Source organism: Anarhichas minor, unplaced genomic scaffold, assembly GCF_050575085.1.
Source record: "Anarhichas minor isolate MPS153535 unplaced genomic scaffold, ASM5057508v1 ptg000030l, whole genome shotgun sequence".
NCBI lineage: Eukaryota > Metazoa > Chordata > Actinopteri > Perciformes > Anarhichadidae > Anarhichas > Anarhichas minor.
In genome coordinates, this window is record NW_027466476.1 from 6,132,792 (window position 1) to 6,152,710 (window position 19,919).

Consider the following 19,919-nt stretch of genomic DNA (forward strand, 5'->3'; position numbering starts at 1 on the left):
AATGTGAAGAGAGCTTATTATTCGTGCCACGTGTTAATGTGAAATGGAGGACATTTGCTTTGGCAGACTTGTCTTTGTAGGTCGTCGGGCATTAACACAGAAAGCTTCCGCTGCTTCTGCTACTGCCTGGTGCTTTTTGTAAAATACCTGAACTGTGTGGAGCAAATGAAGAGTTGAGTTTCTTCATTAGATAATAAAGTAGACGGTGACTAGTGACTAATGAGTGTCCCTTGAGAACGAATTAGAAGTAACAATAAACTGCTGGTGTTGCTGTGCTTCATTTGATCTCGTCTGTCTTTAAAAACTCAAGTGCATTAGTTAAAACCACAGATCCTACAGGTTATATTTCAAAGCCACTGATCCCAATGATTAATTATATCGTCATAATATATAAAAGTCAGTATTTTAAGTCTAGTTTGTAAAGCTCAATCTGTCTACCAGTACAGTACACGGCAACAACTCGTTGTGTGATTGCTGTTGGTTTATACCCACTCAAGTAAATCAGTTTAATATTAAATACGCAGCAGCTCTCTGCCTGTAATGACCAGTGTAATTATTTCTAATGATGTGGAAACCTCTTAGTAAACACAGTGTGGACCTCTGTCCACGGAGCAAAGTTCAGCCATGTGTCACACCGCCATTAAAAAAGCAGCTACTGTGAATAACACTAAATAGCAAAAGTCAGCGGTAGATGGAGGTATGGACATGTGAAATGTGAAAGAATGTGCACGGTTCTTTTCTATTTGCCTCCCCGCTTTCAGCAGAATTTAGCTTTTTGGAGGACAAAAGCTTGTCACGGGAGTGATACTTCCTCCAGGTGCATTGTGATACACTGTCTTGCCTGTCAGTCTTTGATCCTTTCAACAATGGCATCATCATTAGGGAATTTTGCTGCGCTAAGGACCTCACAGTTTCCTGTCTGCCACTAACTAAAGAGGCACCGCTGCCAGGGACTGAACCTGGGACTCTTTTACTGCACCGACTGGGCGGCTCAGTCTGTGGACCGAACTGTATCTTAAGTTCAAGGTGAACTAGTGTAACTTCAGAAAACACTTTGTACCTACTTGTTGGAATCGAAAAGTATAAGTGAAGTAAAAGGCCCATTATGTACAAAATGTATGTTTTTTAGTACCAAAATTAATTTGAGTCTGTGGTTGTTGAGTGCACCCTTTTAGAAAGAAGTGAGGTGATGTCATTTACACGTATATTTACTTTGTATGGTCCATGAATGAACATGATGTATAGACACATTGGTACTTGCAGGATGTATTGCTCATGGGCCGAAAGGCAGACAGCACCATTCCTGGAGACGCCATGTTGCCCACATCGTATCTGTCTCTTTCTTTTCCCCAGATCGACTGGCCGGCTCCGCAGGACAAGAAGAGAGAGTGTGTTGCCAAAGGGAAGAACAACCAGGTAACATGGATTGAAGCTGACAGAGTGTCCGAGTCGTTGGGGTTACCCTGCCTTGCTCGAGGGCACAGTGGCAGTCGTTTTTTTTTAAGACAGTAGTTTATGACAGCACTTCCCTTTGCTCAATTACATTTTGTCAAGTCAGTCTGGGACTTCTAACTGGAAACCTTCCAGTCATTACATTAGCAGGCAGTGAATGTGCAACTTCCAGATGGGGTTAGGATCAGCAACTTTTTAGGGGATTCTGCTCCAAAGAGAATCTAAAATGTGAGAACGACTGATGCTGAGGCTTCATATTCAACAGACATCTTCTCGTTCAACTCTCAGCAGGAAATATTCCTTTAACATATAAATTATTATATCATGGTGTACCACGGTCGGAGAAAAACTTAACAAATCTCATAATGATGTTCCACTTATTCCAAATATGATGCTACTTAACAGAGAAGTAACTCTTTGTAATTCAGCATTACGTCATACATTGTCCAGGCATATGAGCCTGCTGTTCTTACCATCAGTTGGGGTGCATTTGTTAACACAGATAGTGAACTGCTTTGCACTTTAGTCTCAGCAAGAGCTCCTCACTGCGTACCCTGCATAATGTACATTTGCAGTCTCCTTTAATATTTTATAGAAACACACAGCGAGCTAAAACGTCTCTCATCGCTCAACAATAACCTTTGATGTGGTTTTAAACAGTAGAGGAAATAGTTCACTGGAGTGCTACAGTTAACTAAAATTGACTCCGAGAAAGAAAGAAAAAATGAAAAAAACATGTCAAAACTTAATGTTTATTCTAAATTCACCTTTTGAAAGTTGATCATTTGTCTTTCATAAAATACAGCATGATCAAGATAGTTGAGTATATACGTATATAGACACATATATGACAGGAATTGATTTACTATTTTCAAGAATAACCATATGGTGTTTACACTGACCATTGTTAAGTCTTTTTATTTAATGTTGTAGCTATGGGCCTGTAGTTGAAGCCCGTCTGCCAGACACATCTCATCCTAATTGTCCTCACTGATTGCAGGAGCTGTAAAAATGAATTTTAAAAAAAATCATATTGCTCCTTTTACAGCTGTGAGATACAGATATTGTTTTGCTGCTGCGAAAGCAACATCAAGTGGATGCACTGAATTATTCATTCCTCCAGCATCATGTGTGAGCATCTGTTTCCAATTCCTTTCAAAGAGCTTTATTGTTCATCACAGCGCAGACATTGAAGGGCACTACCCATAAAACACTGAATATATTATACTGCTAATTACACACATATCTTTTGAATGGAAACAATCTGTTGTTGTTTTTTCTTCAGTTTAAAGGTTACTTAGAAATTGTGGTTACATCATATATTAAGGGATGTCCTCAATGGGACACTTGTACAACAGTGTTGATTGGCTGACTTCATACACCTAATAAATGAAAGAAAAATCTGCTCTAAAAGGCTGCCGGTGTTCAGTGTCTTTGATTTTTTTTTAACTATTTGTACATGCAAAAAAATAACAGAAGATGACAGAGCCAACAGATCCTTTCAATCACTGACTGGCCAACTGATTTCACACATTTTTAATATGAGGATATAATCAGCAAACATGATCTCGTCTCAAGGTTATTGAGGTATTTCAAGGGAGTGAGGATTTAAAAGAAGTCACACTGAAGCATTAGACTAAAAGCTAAATCTCAGAGGTGTGTGTGAGCATACCGAGAGACTTGATGGTGGAATAGACTTCACCTTAACAGAGGACAAAAGCTTCACCTGCCCAACAAACAACAGCATTCTAACAATTCCTCCTCTTCGCCTTCACAGACCGAGTGCTTCAACTACATCCGTTTCCTGCAGAGCTACAACCACATGTATCTCTACACCTGCGGCACCTACGCCTTCCAGCCCAAATGCACCTATGTGGTAACTATGCGTGTGTGTGTGTGTGTGTGTGTGTGTGTGTGTGTGTGTGTGTGTGTGTGTGTGTGTGTGTGTGTGTGTGTGTATTTCCCTTGACAGCGTTATTGTGAGCCCGATGTTGACAGGTGTCAACTTGAGATGTCAGTCATCTGACCTCAGGCGAAGACCACTGTGTGATAAAATGTAAAAATAAATGCAATGGAAAACAGTATCCCATGCTGGGTTAGATGAATGTGTGAATGCATGTGTGTGTGTGTGTGTGTGTGTGTGTGTGTGTGTGTGTGTGTGTGTGTGTGTGTGTGTGTGTGCATATATGTGACACTGATGCAATAGGACAACATGACCAGGGATGGAGCTCTGGTCCTCGGAAAGGACAGACAGAGCTTGCAGCTGTGTCATGCGGGTCATAATACACACTGACCACAAACACCTGTGTTCCTGTGTGTGCTTGCAGAATGCCGACGATTTTACCCTGAACACTGCAGATCTGGAAGATGGGAAGGGTAAATGCCCATATGACCCTGCCAAGGGGCATACTGGCCTCATAGTGGGTGAGTGTCAGTGTGAATTTATGTAAATGAACGCATGTTGTAATGTACTCTATATTCATGCAAAAATATGCGTGCGCATGGTGGCAACGGAAGTGGCGTTTTACCCCAGCAATCCAGACGAGTAAGCAAGCTTTAAATATTGATTTTAAACTGTCCACAGCATCAGGACGCCTGGTTGTAGCGTGCTCGGCTGTCAGGATCGATGTTCCGACAGCGGACTCCTGTTCTACAGGATTACGACAGGATAACAACAGTTTCAGGGCAACAGGAGTTTCAGTTTAATGAGTGACCATGTGAACTGGTGACTTTCAGCCGAACTATCATAAATGGTTGGTGTAGAAAATCAACACAGTTGAGTATTTAAAATGGGTTGAAGGCTTTATCGAGGACACCTACATGTTCTGTTGGTGTTTTCAACAGCTCCCGTCACCTCGAGCGACCACGGAAACACTCGGCTGAGGGTCACAAGTTATCACTGTCACTTGTTTAACTGAAACACCGGCGGCGTCCATGAGCTGTGAAACGCGTTGACTAGCACTGTAAATCTCGATCAAGTCAAAACTCTTCATTTATGTCATGGTATTCGACGTTCTGTACACGACCACAGATGACGTAGTTGTTAGCATCAAGTGACTTCTATGCTCGTCACTGCTGGCTGTTACACAATAGGTTTCTCCACCAAATACATGCAAATATCTGGACACTAAATGTTCGGCCACTTGTTAATGTCTTACCCACTCACTAATAGCACACGGATATGTAAAGTCAATTTGTTCATGTTGTATTTGTGATCTTTAGCGGTTAATGCCCTTGCATAGCTGGACAGGCTATGTTGCGCACACTTGCATTTGACATAACTGTTTACTAACTGTAAAACGATCTATAAGAAAAGACAAGTTTGAGTGTTTCTGAACGAGTGTAACGATCATTAAAGGATCACGTTAAACAAAAGATGCATGAGCACTTCTCAGTTGGAAACGGGTTCATATCCATCAACACCAAACCAACAGTCAGCTCCGCTTGTTCCATCTCAGCAGTCTGTACAGTGAACAACACCACCATGTTGTCACAGCTCTCGCATAAAATGTCCATCAAATCTCCACAACCCACTTCTGCGGCATTTCCCATCTGCTTTGTAGCTACATGATTGCACTGAGAGTCCAGGAGTCCAATTTAACTTTGCATGCTGCATTCACTTCAGTGTGAACAGCTTCTCTCAACTGAAAGGCACCCATTCTCTGTGCTTCTTTGTGCATCCCCGCTAAACCAATGTCCCTCTCTCAGGCCCCGTGCAATTGTGGCCGAAAAAAGAGAATTAAACTAAAGCTTGCATTTTGTTGGTACAGATCAGGAGCTGTACTCAGCAACGCTCAACAACTTCCTGGGTACAGAGCCAGTCATTTTGAGGAACCTGGGCCAACAGCACTACAGCATGAAGAGTGAATACTTGCCTGCCTGGCTCAATGGTAAGTGAAAAAGAGGACATTTAGAAAGACAAAGAGAAAGAAGCTGTTAACCCGCCAACTGAAAGAGAGACAGGGAGGGAAGTAAAGGGGAGGGAACGGATAGAAAAATAATTAAAGTGGTTGTTAGCTTTGAGCGCATTTACTACTCAAAATTCTGAGTCGTTTTTGAAACAATGGGTCTTCAATTTCACACAGAAGTAAACAACAGCAGGCTTTTCATTTCTAGCTGACAACCAACAACTTTGTCGGCTAAAATGACGACCGTTGTTTGCACATTTTATCAGCACTAATGAGCTGTTTGAAAACTGCCTCCAGAAGACTTTTTAATCTTGCCAGCTGGCATCTCGTGTTCAAACGAATGTAAAGGGATCTTTAATCTGCTCTTATTGGCTACATACATGATGTAATGCTAAAAGGCCGACGCTAAAAAGCTGCATGTCCCAGGTCAGTATCCTCACCAGTTACTGGTGCCTGTAAAAGACATAGAAGAAAAGGGTAGCGCTGCTTTCCTATTGCGTTTTAGCTAATCAGCCATAGTTTTATAGTACATAAAGTAATGTAGAGAATTAATTAAAATGTTGGTTAGTCCTAATGTAACCCTGTTTGAATGTGTCTGTGGAAAAACATGAACAAGCAACACAGAGGTTACATCTAAGCAATATGTTTTATTTAGTCTTTGAGAAGAAGGAGAAGGATGAATTTGGCAAAAGTAACGCTATCCCAGGTAATGGGTAGCTAATGATATGCTACCTATAAGTAAGCTACACAGTTCTTACCATCTAGTGGTAGTGTTAGTACTACTAGCTTACTTCTAACTTTTCTAAGTTAGTTGCCAGACATGCTCACGTTTGTAGCCTTTGTTCATTACACTTTTACTCTGTATGTATGTGTGTGCGTGTGTGTGCGTGTGTGTGTGTGTGTTTTGGTTTTGGAAAGGCGATAAAAGAAGACACTACGTTCCAAACCAGCGTAGAAACTACGCCACTACAGTACTAGAATTCCATGCACAATTGTACACTTGTATTCTACCGTGATGTTCAGAAGAAAATTCAAATTTATGGAAAAATATCTATTCCATAATTACCATTGAATTAAACTTAAATATGCTGCATCAAGTTTTCCAAGACACTGCGCCACTGACACATTAAATATGTATTTGAATAAAATGAATCGCATTAGAGATAACCCTGGCTTCTTTTTAACAGAGTTTCATTAAAAAAAAAGGTGTGAGCTAGAAACATGCAAAAGAACAAATGGAGAAAAAAAAAAAATGAGTTGCAGGAAATGAAGAGCAGGACTTGGCTACAGCGAGGGATCGTTATCTTTTGGGGGGGGGGGGGGGAGGTGGAGAAAGGAGTGAGCTACTTGGAGAGAAGCGAAGGGGAGAGAAGAGGATGAAGTCACAGCAGGGAAAATGGCTGATGAAAGAACAGACATTAGGATTGGCGATGAAAAGATAGAGGGATAGGTGAGGGGAATGGAAAAGCGAGGGGAGGAAGGAGCAACATACAGATGAGGCTGAGGTTCGGATCGATGTGTCCGTTTGTTATTCATGCTGATGCTGAGCTTTTATTAAAAAGTAGACCAATGAAGCTAGCCTCACCTTGATTTAAGCGGCTTCTAACCAGCCTGAGAGCATTTAATTGGCCTGGGTTTTAGTGGAGAGTTGTAGTGTCCCATGATGGCGTAAAATACTGCTTCTCAGGCTTTTATGCAGAAAAGAACAGTCCATCTGGAGGGAACGTTGTATCCTTGTAATTAAAAAAAAAATCCTTTAGCATAAAATGGCTGAATTTAGTTGAATGTCTGTGTCCGCCTTTTTAAAAAACATATCAATCGAAATCTAATGAGGGCTCGATGTAGAGAGAATCGGGAACGGGTGGGAGGAAATGAGAAACACAAAATGGGGGCCGCTAATGGAGAGACAGAGAGCAAGAAATGACTGGAGGGGAGATGAGGCGAAGGAGAGAGTGCTGATAGAAAATAGACAAAGAGGCGGCAGGGAATAAGAACGAGGTGTCAAGCTTGTGTGTCTGTGTGTGTGTGCTGTGATTCAGTTCAAATGCACCTAGAGGCTGAGACAATGTGTAAATACACTTTTTGATACTTACCGCCATGTGTGTGTGTGTGTGTGTTTATGTGTGTGTGTGTGTGTGTGTGTGTGTGTGTGTGTGTGTGTGTGTGCGTGTTTGTTTGTGTGTGTGCAGAGCCGGACTTTGTGGGTTCAGCCCTGGTGAGGGAGAGCAGCGGCAGTAAAGAGGGGGATGACGACAAGATCTACTTCTTCTTCAGTGAGCGAGCGTTGGAGCTGGACTGTGACACTGAGCTCACTGTGGCCAGAGTGGCCCGAGTCTGCAAGGTAATGCACCAGCTGATAATCAAAACTGATCAGAACAGATTCAATTAGGATTCTAACTAAGTCAAAGGAGCAGTAATCAATCTGACTATTTAGGAATGCACGGGGACATACGAAGCCCAAAACTAGTTTTCTCTGCAAAACAGTGTCCTGCATGCTTGGCTTGCAATCAGCTGTTTTTCTGTTTTCTCCAGCTGTTTTGGCAGCTGTTCCTGAGCACTTAATCATTTGAGACAGCACTTGCTTTTGGGCTTACAGACTTCAACAGGAGATGCCCATATAAGGAGGTAACTGGTAGAGTTGTTCAACAGCTCCAGTATACGTTAAGTAAATACATACAGCTTTAAATCTGATAAATCCCACTTAGAATAGCCTGACGTTACGTACAAAGCTAAGTGAACATAATGGCGTTTCAGTTCAGATCCAACGGCACTTGCTCTGCTTTTGTTTGGATTTTAATGCAAGTGATACAAACTGCCTAAACTAAGAGGACACAACTTTCAAGACCGACTTTCTCTGAGCTGCCATATGCCTGTATGCATCCGTCTAATCATCAACTCCATCTACCTTGTACAAAGTGGTGCGTTGAACATGATGGAAACGTGATACTTTCCGTACAAGTTCCGTGTCAGACATGACCTGATACATGTAATGAGAAACATTTTCTTCAAGCTTTTACATTATTACCAGAATAAAAGCACTAAGAAAAGGCTGCACAGAGAAAATAGCTGTCCTGAGCTTAATTTGTCCCACCCTGAATTTCAGCTAAACAACCATTTACCAACAATGTGTTATGTGAAGACAATTACATTGACATGGAGCTATTTGGTAATAAATGCTTTCATTCGCCTCATTAATGGTCTCATTAGGATAACTGATTAGGTCTGATATACCACAGTGATTATGGCCAGACATCAGAGGTGCTTCTAGCCGTGAAGAGTGTGACTGCCTTTTTTTAAATTTTCGTATGGCTTTAGGGACTTTTTAGTCATGTTACAGTTACACACGCAGACATATCTCAGTAACCTTTAAACTGAGCAAAATAGATTGTTAACAGTCTGAGGAGATGTGTCTAATTAAGTGTACAATATATGCACTGTTTTATGGTAAATGCCCTTTCATGTCTGCGCTGTGATCAACAATAAAGCTCTTTGAATGGAATTACAAACAGATGCTCACACACGATGTGTACTAGAGCAATCAACAGTTTAGCTCCTCCTGCTGATATTGCTGTTGCTGCCGCTGCACAATGTCGGTATCTCACTGCTGTATTATGAGCCTTTGCTTCTTTCTTTTTTTTATTCCTTTTTACAGCTTCTGCAATCACTGAGGATGATAGGAATATGTGGCAGACGGGCCTCTTTTGAGCCCACAGTGCGCTATATAAAGGGACAGCTCATCAATGCGCAATGGTTATTGTATAATTGAATATTATTATTATTGTTATCCTCCATTTCTATGGTACCCGTGAACATCCCAGGGTCTAAATGCTCCTTAAGAGGTTTTTCCAACATGCCAACAGTTCTGTCAGCTCATTCGCATGGAACAGGTTTGTTATTATGTTGCTACAGAAAAGGCACAGTGTAGGGGTGCAAGGGTGCACGAAAGTCTTGGTTCGGTTTGTACCTCCGTTTTGGGGTCACGGTTCGGTACGTTTTCGGCACAGCAGGGAAAGCAGAAATAATAATAATAAATACATGTTTTAGATTTCATAATTTAATTCCAATACTAGGCTGCAGCTTGTGCTCAGGGCAGGCACAATGAACGGAATAAAATGTGCATGTGAAGGCACATTGCAGGGGGGTTTTAACAAATCCAAAACAATTTACATATATTCGACCCATATCAGCCATTGATGAGACCTAACATGTCCTCTCTCAGGGGGATCTGGGTGGTACCAGAACCCTGCAGAAGAAGTGGACCACCTTCCAGAAAGTCCGTCTGGAGTGCTCCCTCCCCGAGCGCCACGTCTCCTTCAACAACCTGAGGGCCGTCTTCACACTGCCGGGCCAGGACTGGAGGGGGACCACCTTCTACGGCATCTTCCACGCGCAGTGGTGAGTCAGAGCGAGCGCTGTCAGAGACGTTTAATTGAGACTGTAGCTCAATTTAAGTGTCATCCTTGGGAGTTAATTACTACATGTGCCATCTGCTGTCAGGGCGAGACACTACATCACTTTGCCAACATATCAGTTACTCTGCTTTTTATTCAACTCACAGGTCAGCCAGTCAGTTTGATTTGCTAGTTCTAATTATGTACTTTATGTGATTAGGTATTTACTGTGTAATTGGGCTTTTATTATAATAGGCCTTCAACTGACAGTAATGTGAGTTATTTTGAGTGGATACAACTCAAGTGTGCTTGAACATGTTTTAGTGATTTAATGTCACATAGACGTAATGTTGTTTCAGATGATAGTGGACACATTTGCCGGACTGATTTAATTAGGTCCTGCTCTACAAATATTCCATCCTAAATTTCAAAAGATTAGAGATTGAGTCATTGGTTGAATCCAATTATTTACATCACTTCTTATACCTTCCGATGTGAGTATCATGACCCCCCCCTGTTGTGTTTTGTCTTGGGAGCAGAAATGCATCCTACCATTGGCTATCTTAGTAATAAATTACATCTTTGTGAGACTGAGCAGGGAAAACAGACTCTGTTGATGTCCACCGTTCTCGGCTCTTGGTTTATAGCTTGATAATAATTAGTTCAGGGTCAAATCAACTTTTTCGGACTTGTTTCTTCTGAAGAGAAAACTTCATTAAAAGTGTTAATTAAACAACAATGTGGTGATTGGTGTTGACAATAGTAACTTAGTTTTGGTAATGAACTGGGGTGTCATTAGTGGAGTAAAGACTGGCATTTGCTGGACCGCTACATAACTGTAATGTGTTAATGAGTTACTTATCAAGAAAGAACTAGGAGCGAGGGCAGCAGGTTCTCTTCAGGAGGATAGTTGGAGACTTTCTCCGTCTCCGGGTAATACCCTTTGATGTCAGTCTTTTGTGTTCCTCAATAAGATATCATATCGCAAAGCGAACCAGCTTTGAACTTCAAGCTTTGTTTCTTCATTCAGAGTTCCTACCGCAGCTGAAAAAAACGCCTAATCCTTTTTCTCTGTGACTCGCCGGGGAATCCTTAAAGTCCCCTGGCATTAAGATAATTGGACATTATGTAAATGATGACTCAAGAGTTCAAGCCATAATCTGACTGAATAGGCCAGCTTTTTAACTTACTAAGACATCAGTGCTGTCCTTTGGTTTAGATGTTCATCGTTTAAATGCCGTGGAACTGCTGCACATTAACAGCACTGTTTCAGACTGGAATAGCACTTTCCTTACAGGACAAATCTACAGCGTTAGTGGCTGATTCATAACTATATACCTTTTTTATCGATATGTCAGTAACTCTGTTTCAGAGCTAAATAAAATAAGTGTCGTCCCGGCTGATGAGGAAATGGAAATGAAATATATTTGTGACATGAGGAGTGCAAGTATGGCTTAATGTGCCTGGGTCATGTGTCAATACCCAATTTCAGTCCCAAAGTGGGACTGAAATTGGGTTGGGGAAAAAAATAAAAAAAGATCCTACACCCCTTGCCTTACCATTAAATTAAATGCATTACCTGAGTCGCAGCACCAACTGATTGATTTCGGTGGCCTGTCAAGTAAATGTATTATATGTACATCAATTTGTACATCAATTTGCTTCGCCACAGAAAATGTGTCAACAAATCTTATCATTTCAGCTCACTCAATAAGTGACAGTGTAGGGTGCTGGGTATTATATATATATACACAATGCTATGTTTTACCATATTCCGTTCTGTGTGGTACAGCTCACATTCGTGCGTGTCTGTCTGACTCTACTTGTCTACATCCAAAAGCTGTTTGCTACTGAAAAGACACATTTTCCACAAGCTTATGACAGGTAATCCGTCTCTCAGTTTGTACCGCCACACATCGCTAATTCCCGCCTTGTCGCCATGTTTCAGGGGTGACGTGGACGTGTCGGCGGTTTGCCAGTACCAGATCAGTGATGTGAAGAAGGTGTTTGAAGGATCCTACAAAGAGTACAGGGAGGCATCTCAAAGGTGGGGGCGCTACACCGGTGCTGTCCCTGTGCCACGACCTGGATCGGTAAGAAACTGATATATGTGATATATGACGTTTCCAGGCAACTTTAGGATGCAAGAGCAACTTTAGGAAGCAAGAGCATTATTCTAAAACCTAGGGTTTTTTGTCAACCACTGCGCCACAGAAGGAGACATAAGTGGGCAGAGGAGGGATAATGAAAGAGGGAGGGAGGGAAGTATAAATGGGCGGCGTGGGGTACTGTAGCGATGAAAGTGGAAAAGAGCAAAAGCTGGCACGACACGAAAAGCCAAGAAGGTAATGATCCAGGACGAAAGGAAAGGAAGCCGAGGAAGGGATGTGATGGAAGGCGGATTTGAAAGGGAGAGTGAAATACAGATGGAGAAGAGGAGAGAAAGGGAAAGAGGGAGGGAGTCATCCCAAAGCCAGCAAGCCATGCCAACCTGTGCCAGCTGCAGCTAAGAAGTTTCCTCACCTCCTTCTCCTTCTTGGCCCTCTCACTCTTCCCTTCGTCCTTTCCTCCATTCCTTTCCTCCCTCCATTTCCCTCCCCCGTCTCTCTATCCTCTGTCTGTGCCGCAGTGTATAACTAACTCAGACAGGGAGAACGGCTACAACAGCTCTCTGCAGCTGCCTGACGCCACGCTCAACTTTGCCAAGAAGCACCCGCTGATGGAGGACAAAGCTCTGGCTCGCCCCCTGCTGCTTACCAAGGGTGTCAACTTCACGAGGCTAGCGGTGGATCGGGTTAACGCCCTGGACCAGCGGGCGTACAACATGCTGTTCATCGGCACAGGTACAAACTACAGAAACACCAGCAGATACGTCAGAGAGTGAGGAAGTTAACTGAGTTAACGTAAAGTTTAGCTAGTGTTATTTGGGGCAATTTCTTTAGAATGAAATGATATATCTGGTAAATGTGACATGAATAATACTTAAATACATCACTCCGTCCGTGAGCACGACCTCTGTCCGAGTCACTTCAGATAGATTTTCATCGACAGTGGTGGTTGTTTTACAATGAAAACTACAACTCCCATGATCCCACAATACTTCACGACGTCAGCAAAGTCCGTCTTTCATTTTAGATATTTCTACCTGGTTATAATGTTAGTACTTAAAGTGAGCATACTTAAATTCAGTTCAAGTTTTTGGGACAAAATAACCTTTGTGATAAATGATATATATGTATACATACATAAAAGTTAAGCTTAAAACTAGAATTTGTTTGCAGGGTTGTTGTATTGGATTGCATTATACAGTATATGGTGTTCCTGTTACTTTGCCCACCTCCTGTAGCATGATGTACTCTCGATGTGGCAGAGAAAATGTATTGTAGGTACACAGCCTTTGCTTATATTCCCCTAACTGTGGGTGGGTGAGTGTGTGTGTGTGTGTGTGTGTGTGTGTGTGTGTGTGTGTGTGTGTGTGTGTGTGTGTGTGTGAGTTGCACACAGTATTTGTTGAAGAGATGAAAGCTTACAGGCCATGGCGGCAGACAGGGACAGGTACTGGCATTAGGTATGGTGGCGCAAAACAACATGCCATCTGGCCAGACTTCAGCTGGGTTTCAATTAAGGACTTGATTTGCATGCTGAGATCCATCTTCATGCATCAAAGAAAACATCTACGTACGCGCGACTTAATTAATATCTCCAGTCGTAGCCATCGGGCCCATATGCAGGTGTCCTGTTTTGGCACGGACCTGGAATCCCTCACGGAGCCTTAATCCTTAATAACACAGATCCGACAGTGGATTCCAGGGAATGTGAATTTGAATGCAGCCCATCTCATGAATGGAGAGAGACTCAACTACTTACCATTCAGATCACTGCAGCGACAGAGCGACTGTGGAAACTGACAGTGCGACAACAGCGGACTCGGGGCTTCTCTGCTGGCAAGCAGGGAGGCCAACCCGGACACACACAAATCAACACACACACACACGTGGGTAACACACTCACAAACTGATACACACAAACGCACAGAGATGCACACACTTACGCTTCCTCAGCCAAGTGTAGTCATCCCCGCTTGTCGTGCTTCACAGCACAAACTCAACAGGGCCCTTGGCAGACGTGCGCTCATAGTGCCAATTGGGCTGTGGGGTTGATTAGCTATTAGCTGCAGCATAGCGACAGCTGATGTGAAAAAAAGAGAAAGAGGGAGCACTTGTCGAGACTGTTTCTTCAGAAAAAAAACAGGCTACAGGATTGAGGGATTAGCCGACACTGGTCCCTGACACCGCGAGAGGCGAGTGTGATGATATGTGGCTTGCTATGTGTGTGTGTGTGTGTGTGTGTGTGTGTGTGTGTGTGTGTGTGTGTGTGTATGTATTTCCCTCAAACCTCCCGTCGGCTACCGAGTTAGCTTTTCATATTATCTGTGACAGTCTCTTAATCGAGAGGGCCACACAAAAAAGTACATGTCAGCACATAATACTGTTCCATCCATGGATACACACACACACACACACACACATCAAGGTCACCCCACCAGCTGTGCCTGAAACGCTTTTCATCACAGGGGATCTCAACTTGTTCACAATGCCGTACATGAAAGGAGGCGCATAGGATCTCCTCCTCCTCCCTCAGCATCAGCTCCCCAAACACCTCATAAAAAAGTCTGCAAATGTCTCTGATGATATTATCTTTACCCAAGGTCTTAAAAGGCCAGGAACAGCATGTTGACTCCTTAAAATTCACCTTTAGATGGTTTTCTTGCTGAGCTGGACTCAGCTCTGGCAGGAGAAGTCGTTTTCCTTTTCCGTCTTTCTCAGTTGCAGAGTTGCATGAGATTCTAGTGCAGCTGGCGTTAAAGTTTCACAAATTGAAGTTGATGAAAGTTGCAGACAACTTCGCATTAGTTTTCTTGTAAGTAACAGCAAACTTTTTCAGTGGAGAGTCCTTGTCTTTTGTAGACTTTTTACATCAATATTCAAATCAATTGTTATGGCATCTTACCATTCATATTTTAATGAACTTCTATGCAATCACAGGTGCATAGTTTGTGCATATCATTCATTTGTAAGTAAAATACTGTGCAGTCACAGCAGGTGTTTGTTTGCAGATCCTTAATATTTATATTCATTGGTATCTAGTCACAGCTGTACAGGCAAATTAATTAAATCGCATTTTCATTATTCAAATTAACTGGTGTGCAGTTGCAGCTGTGTGTATCTACATATTTCTAAATATTATATCAAATGATATTCAAATGAGCTGTTCTACGGTCAAAGGTGTATATCTTTTGGGAAGTCTGTTTTGTATCGGGAGCTGAGTGCCGAAGCGCAGATCTGTTTGAAGATGGGTTTCTATTCATGCCGTGAAAACTTTGCCCTGATCAGATACAGAAAATCGAGTGTGCTAAAGTGAACTTGAAGTGAAAAATTGACTCAACAGTGGTGAAGTGAGCTGACTCCTCCTTCCTCTTTCTCTCCTGTGTGCTGCAGCGGAGGGCTGGCTGCAAAGGGTGGTGATCCTGGGCTCCGAGGCCTACGTGATAGAGGAGATCCAGCTGTTCGAGACAGCCCAGCCAGTGGACAGCCTGACCATCTCCCACTCCAAGGTAAGGACAACGGGAAAGCATGTTTAGAATTTGTTATTCAAAGGGAATTGCAGCAGTTTTACACAGGCAGACTTTTACACTATTCGTAGGGAACCAAAAACAGTTGTGTAATTACCTTGTGGCTCTGGATGAACTTTGTCAAGTCTGAGAAAATATCCCCTGATGATGTCGCCTGGGTTAGCTTTGATAATGCTCGGTTTAATGGAAAGGCTGCGTTACCTCACAGGCAGGGGTCTGACAAAAAGATGCATGTAGCGTTTTTGGAGCTTGACCCAATCTAGAAGTAAAACGTCAGGATATCTCAACCTCTGTTTCGTCAACTGTGACCACCTCCCCAGGTTGGAAGATATTTATAGCACTGCCGCACTCAATGGCATCATCCTCATTTTCTGTCATCTCTCTCTACTATCGCTATCTGATGAAGTTAAAAATGCCCCAAAAATATATATGAAAAAGATGGCAGTCACAGAGAGGGGAGAGACGTGATACTCATTTCAACATCAGGAGGGCATTCGCAGTGTTGCAGTTGGTTTTACACATGAAATTTGACACATGAAATGCAAAAAGAGAGAGAGCTTGAGAGAGAAGTCTAAATCCGGATTACTTTCTCACTTTCTCACACAGCAAACCAACCACAGCGTAAAGTCGGCTTGATTGGCGCTTTGTCTGTTTCAGACAGATAAAGAAATTGTCCGATCCAGCCCTTTAATTCTGATGTCAGCAAATTGTGGGGAAAAGGGGTCTAAGTCCCTGCAGGATCCCCTTTTAAGATACATCGCTTCCATTTAGTTAAGCAGATTGAGACTTATACTTTCAAGTCAAAAAGGAACGTCTCAAAATGCATTAAGGCTTTGTGTTGGCATTTCAGTTGATTCATCTCTGTCTGGATACATTTTTCTTAAGAACATGTTAACGGACCAGATTCAATTCAACAAATTGAGGCAAGAGCGATTTTATTAGAAATAGAAGAAAGCAGCTCTTCCTTTTTTTTGATCGTTTGAGCTTTCAGCTGCTGGTGCTCAGTATAGTAAAGCATAGCCATGTGCACGTAACGTCATGGACTCCTAGATGCATTGATTTCTGTCTTTTAGAGAGATAAGAACTCTTAATGGTCTCTCAGGGGGAAGGTTACTCAAGTTTTGTTGGCACAACTAGCTTGGTTCTTCCCCTGATCATACCCCTCGAAAGCATAGTTCCGGGGTTCCATTAGCTTGCTCTGCTGTTGCATCACTTTTTCATTTTTATTCAATGATACCAGTATGATCTAATCTTCTGCCGTCCTGTTAATACCTGTTTTTGCCAGACACTTACAATCATGGATCCACTGACAGGCAGTCAGCCCGGTGCCACTGGCCCGCTGTCACTCAGCAGATGTTTTTATTAACACTGCCCTTTTTCAGATCAAGCGTCGCCTCATGAATCCAAAACCCTCTTCACAATAACAGTAATTACAATCCCTCACCTCAGTGGGGATTTGAACCTCTGCCCCTGTTGTTTTCTCAACGTCCCTGTCCTGTCAACCGAGCGTGTGTGTTGACACCGGCCGTGTCCCCGTGGTTCTACAATGGTTTGTTCGCCGATCGATGCAGTTTTTGACGGGGCGTTCCCTGATCTAAAGCCCACTGCTTATCTTATTAACGCTGGCTTAGCTGCGACCGAGAGTTTTTATAACAGCTTTCGCAAAAGGAGTGCAATCCAGATTTGTTTGGAAGAGGGTCAGACGGGTGAATGTTATTGTAATTGAGAGTGATTATCCCATTATCTACTATAACTCCTAACTGAGTCACTCTCCCTCCCTCTCTCTCTCTCTGTTTATCTTTCTCCTCGTTTTTCATCTCTCTGGTTTCTGTCTTTGGGTGATGGCTTGGATCTGTTCTTTGTCTTCCTCTTCTTCTTCCTCTCTCTGTGTTTGTCTGTAGAAGTACTTGTACATCGGCTCTCGTTCGGAGGTTCTCCAGCTGCCCTTGGCCAACTGCAGCCGCTATCAGTCTCAGCCAGACTGTCTGCTCGCCCGGGATCCCTACTGCGCTTGGGACAGCGAGGGTCGGGCCTGCGTCCGCATCGACCTCCACCGCGGGTGAGACCAGTACCTATGTGCACCCAAACATCCATACTATAAACTAAACATACTTAATATGAAAGGCTTGTTATTTGATATTTTCAAGGAACCTGAAAGTTGCAAATATTGGAAAAGCCCCTGAAACAGTATTTAGATATTATGTGCCCCGTAACTCTATAGTGAAACCATACTAATAAAAGTCTATTAGCTAGATATAAGCAGCTCTTAACTGAAGAGTGATGCATCTTTTACTGCAGCTTTTGCAGACTTTCCCCCTGAAGCTGTTGCGTAACATTCTCCTACTTTACATGCTGTGATGTCCCTTGTCGGGAAACTACATTAACAAGCTGTGATCAAAGCTGAATAACATTCACCGAGTTGTAATATAAGACTTGTATCCTGTATTTGTCTATTTAAGGAAATCTGCAGCTATTTAGTAGCTAAATTATTATGAAATGTTTGTTTTGATGCGTTTTCTATAGATCCGGGTTATTCAGGTTTGATTATTATTATTATTATTATTATTATTATTACACAGTTGTCTGTAGTACTTGGCGTGACCGTTATTAATCTTCCGCTCTTATTTTTGCCCTTTCCCCTCCAGGCCCACCTCCTCCCTGTCACAGGATCTTATGCTGGAAAGGTTCAGCCGGGGGAAAGCCAAGTTTGATAAGCCCGTCTCCATCCCCAGCCCTGGTGAGTAAGGGGCAACACCTCAGTAGTGGCCCCTTGTGGGAATTGATTGTCAGTGCAGAAGTCAGTAGCGAGTAAAGAGAATGGACTTGGACTTAGATTGAACTGAATAAATTGAATTAAGCAGAAGACAGCTGGCTGGTGTGGAATATGAATTGGAATTATTATGGCTGACACCTAGCCACCTCTCCTTTTTCCTCTGTCCTACACCCCCTTCTCAAACTCTCCTCCTCTTCCTCTGCAGAGCACTCCCGTCTGAGGAACGTTACAGTGGTGGTGGGGTCTGACATGGTGCTGCCTTGCCAGCTGGTCTCCAACCTGGCTCAGCCCTTCTGGGTCCTCAACGAACGTGAGCTCCAGCTGAGTGACCCCGAGGCTGGAGGGCCGCGCTTCGACCGGACCCTCAAAGCTCTCGTCGTCCCTGAAGCGGGCCAGATGCAAGCGGGCCGCTATATCTGCTACTCTGAGGAGCAGGGGGTCAAGTTTCAGACAGAGCGCTACCAGGTGGCTGTAGTAGCCAGCGCTCCGGTCTTCATGGAGGCCCGTGCTCCAGACAGCAGCATGGGGCTCTTCTGGGTGCTGGTCATCACCCTTGGAGCGGCGTGCCTGCTGCTCCTTGTAGCGGCTCTTTACTTGCGCAGGAGGCTGAAGCTGGCCCTGGGAAAGGGGGCTGATATGAAGCCTCTCGAGAGCACCCTGGTCTACCCCATCACCCTGCCCAAGGAGCCGCCCACCTTTGTGCCCAGCAAGATGCCCTGCGACGAGGACCGCTTCTGGGAGACAGGCGCCAACTACTACTACTCAGACGGCTCGCTGAAGATCGTTCCCGGTCACGCCCTGGGGCCCAGCAGTGTCAGCAGCACGGCGTCGCCCAGCGCCATTCCCGGCCAGCCCATCCACTCCCCCAGCCGTCTCAGCCTCACCAACATTCGAGGCTCAGGTAGCAATGGCTACATCCGCCTCAACCTGAGCACAGCAGGGGAGGAGAGGGCTAGCGGGGTTGGCGCTGGGGGCGGCGGGCTGGGAGGCCTGGGCATGGGCGGGAACGACTACTCCAGCCCCTTCAAGGAAGAGCTGAGGCGCACTCTGCAGCAGAGAAGCGTGCTGCCCGACGCGAACCCCGAAGAGTCGTCCGTCTAGGCCTGTCCTCCTCCGTCACCATTCCCTGAGTTGGAAAAACAAAACAACCAACCTACCTCCCTCCTTTTGAGGATGCCTGCTCTCTCTCTCTTTCAGTGACACGCTGTCAATTCCCCGTGCTCTCTCTCTCTCTCTCTCTCTCTCTCTCCCGCTCTGCCAATGCCTGTTTGGCTCACTGTTGACATTTATATCACACAGCATGTTAAATATAAACACTCATACACTGTGTTCGCCAACATGCACTCCTATAATTATTATGTTCTGGGCAACATGCAGTCACGGTTGTGGCTTTTTCTGCTTCCAGTGTGCAAATGCCACTTGTGTACATTTTGTATTTAAAAAGGCTGAACGCAGAGGAGAACACCCCAAGCATTGAAATCAAACAAATGGTGTTACATGTTTTCTGAAGGGCAAATTTTCTTTTTTTTTTGTTGAGTGGACCAAGAGGCTGTTAGCCCCTGTGCTGAAACCAGTTGACGAATGGCAAGAAGCAACTGACTGGAAATATTGAACTGATGCTCTGTCCTGTTCCTTTGAGACTTTTTCAGCTTACTGCACTTAAAAACTGGAAGCGTGTCTTCCCTTTTTGTATTTGTGAGCCAAGAGTGCGAGAGCGGTATAAAAAAGACGAATTAATCTCGAAGCAAGACGACAATCATGTC

The 19,919-nt window shown here is 43.7% G+C and overlaps 1 protein-coding gene across 1 annotated transcript in view; it reads left to right on the forward strand.

Annotated features, from left to right (window-relative positions):
* Window positions 1-19,257, forward strand: part of sema4c (sema domain, immunoglobulin domain (Ig), transmembrane domain (TM) and short cytoplasmic domain, (semaphorin) 4C) — a 35,704-nt gene extending 16,447 nt beyond the window's left edge. Inside the window, exons 3-14 of the mRNA XM_076104559.1 lie at window positions 1,354-1,416; window positions 3,230-3,328; window positions 3,780-3,876; window positions 5,223-5,342; window positions 7,550-7,701; window positions 9,580-9,755; window positions 11,700-11,844; window positions 12,381-12,594; window positions 15,250-15,365; window positions 17,285-17,442; window positions 18,029-18,120; window positions 18,362-19,257. Coding sequence (XP_075960674.1) covers window positions 1,354-1,416; window positions 3,230-3,328; window positions 3,780-3,876; window positions 5,223-5,342; window positions 7,550-7,701; window positions 9,580-9,755; window positions 11,700-11,844; window positions 12,381-12,594; window positions 15,250-15,365; window positions 17,285-17,442; window positions 18,029-18,120; window positions 18,362-19,257 — 2,328 coding nt within the window. The remainder of the gene's footprint in view (window positions 1-1,353; window positions 1,417-3,229; window positions 3,329-3,779; window positions 3,877-5,222; window positions 5,343-7,549; window positions 7,702-9,579; window positions 9,756-11,699; window positions 11,845-12,380; window positions 12,595-15,249; window positions 15,366-17,284; window positions 17,443-18,028; window positions 18,121-18,361) is intronic.
* The last annotated feature ends 662 nt before the right edge of the window (window positions 19,258-19,919 follow it).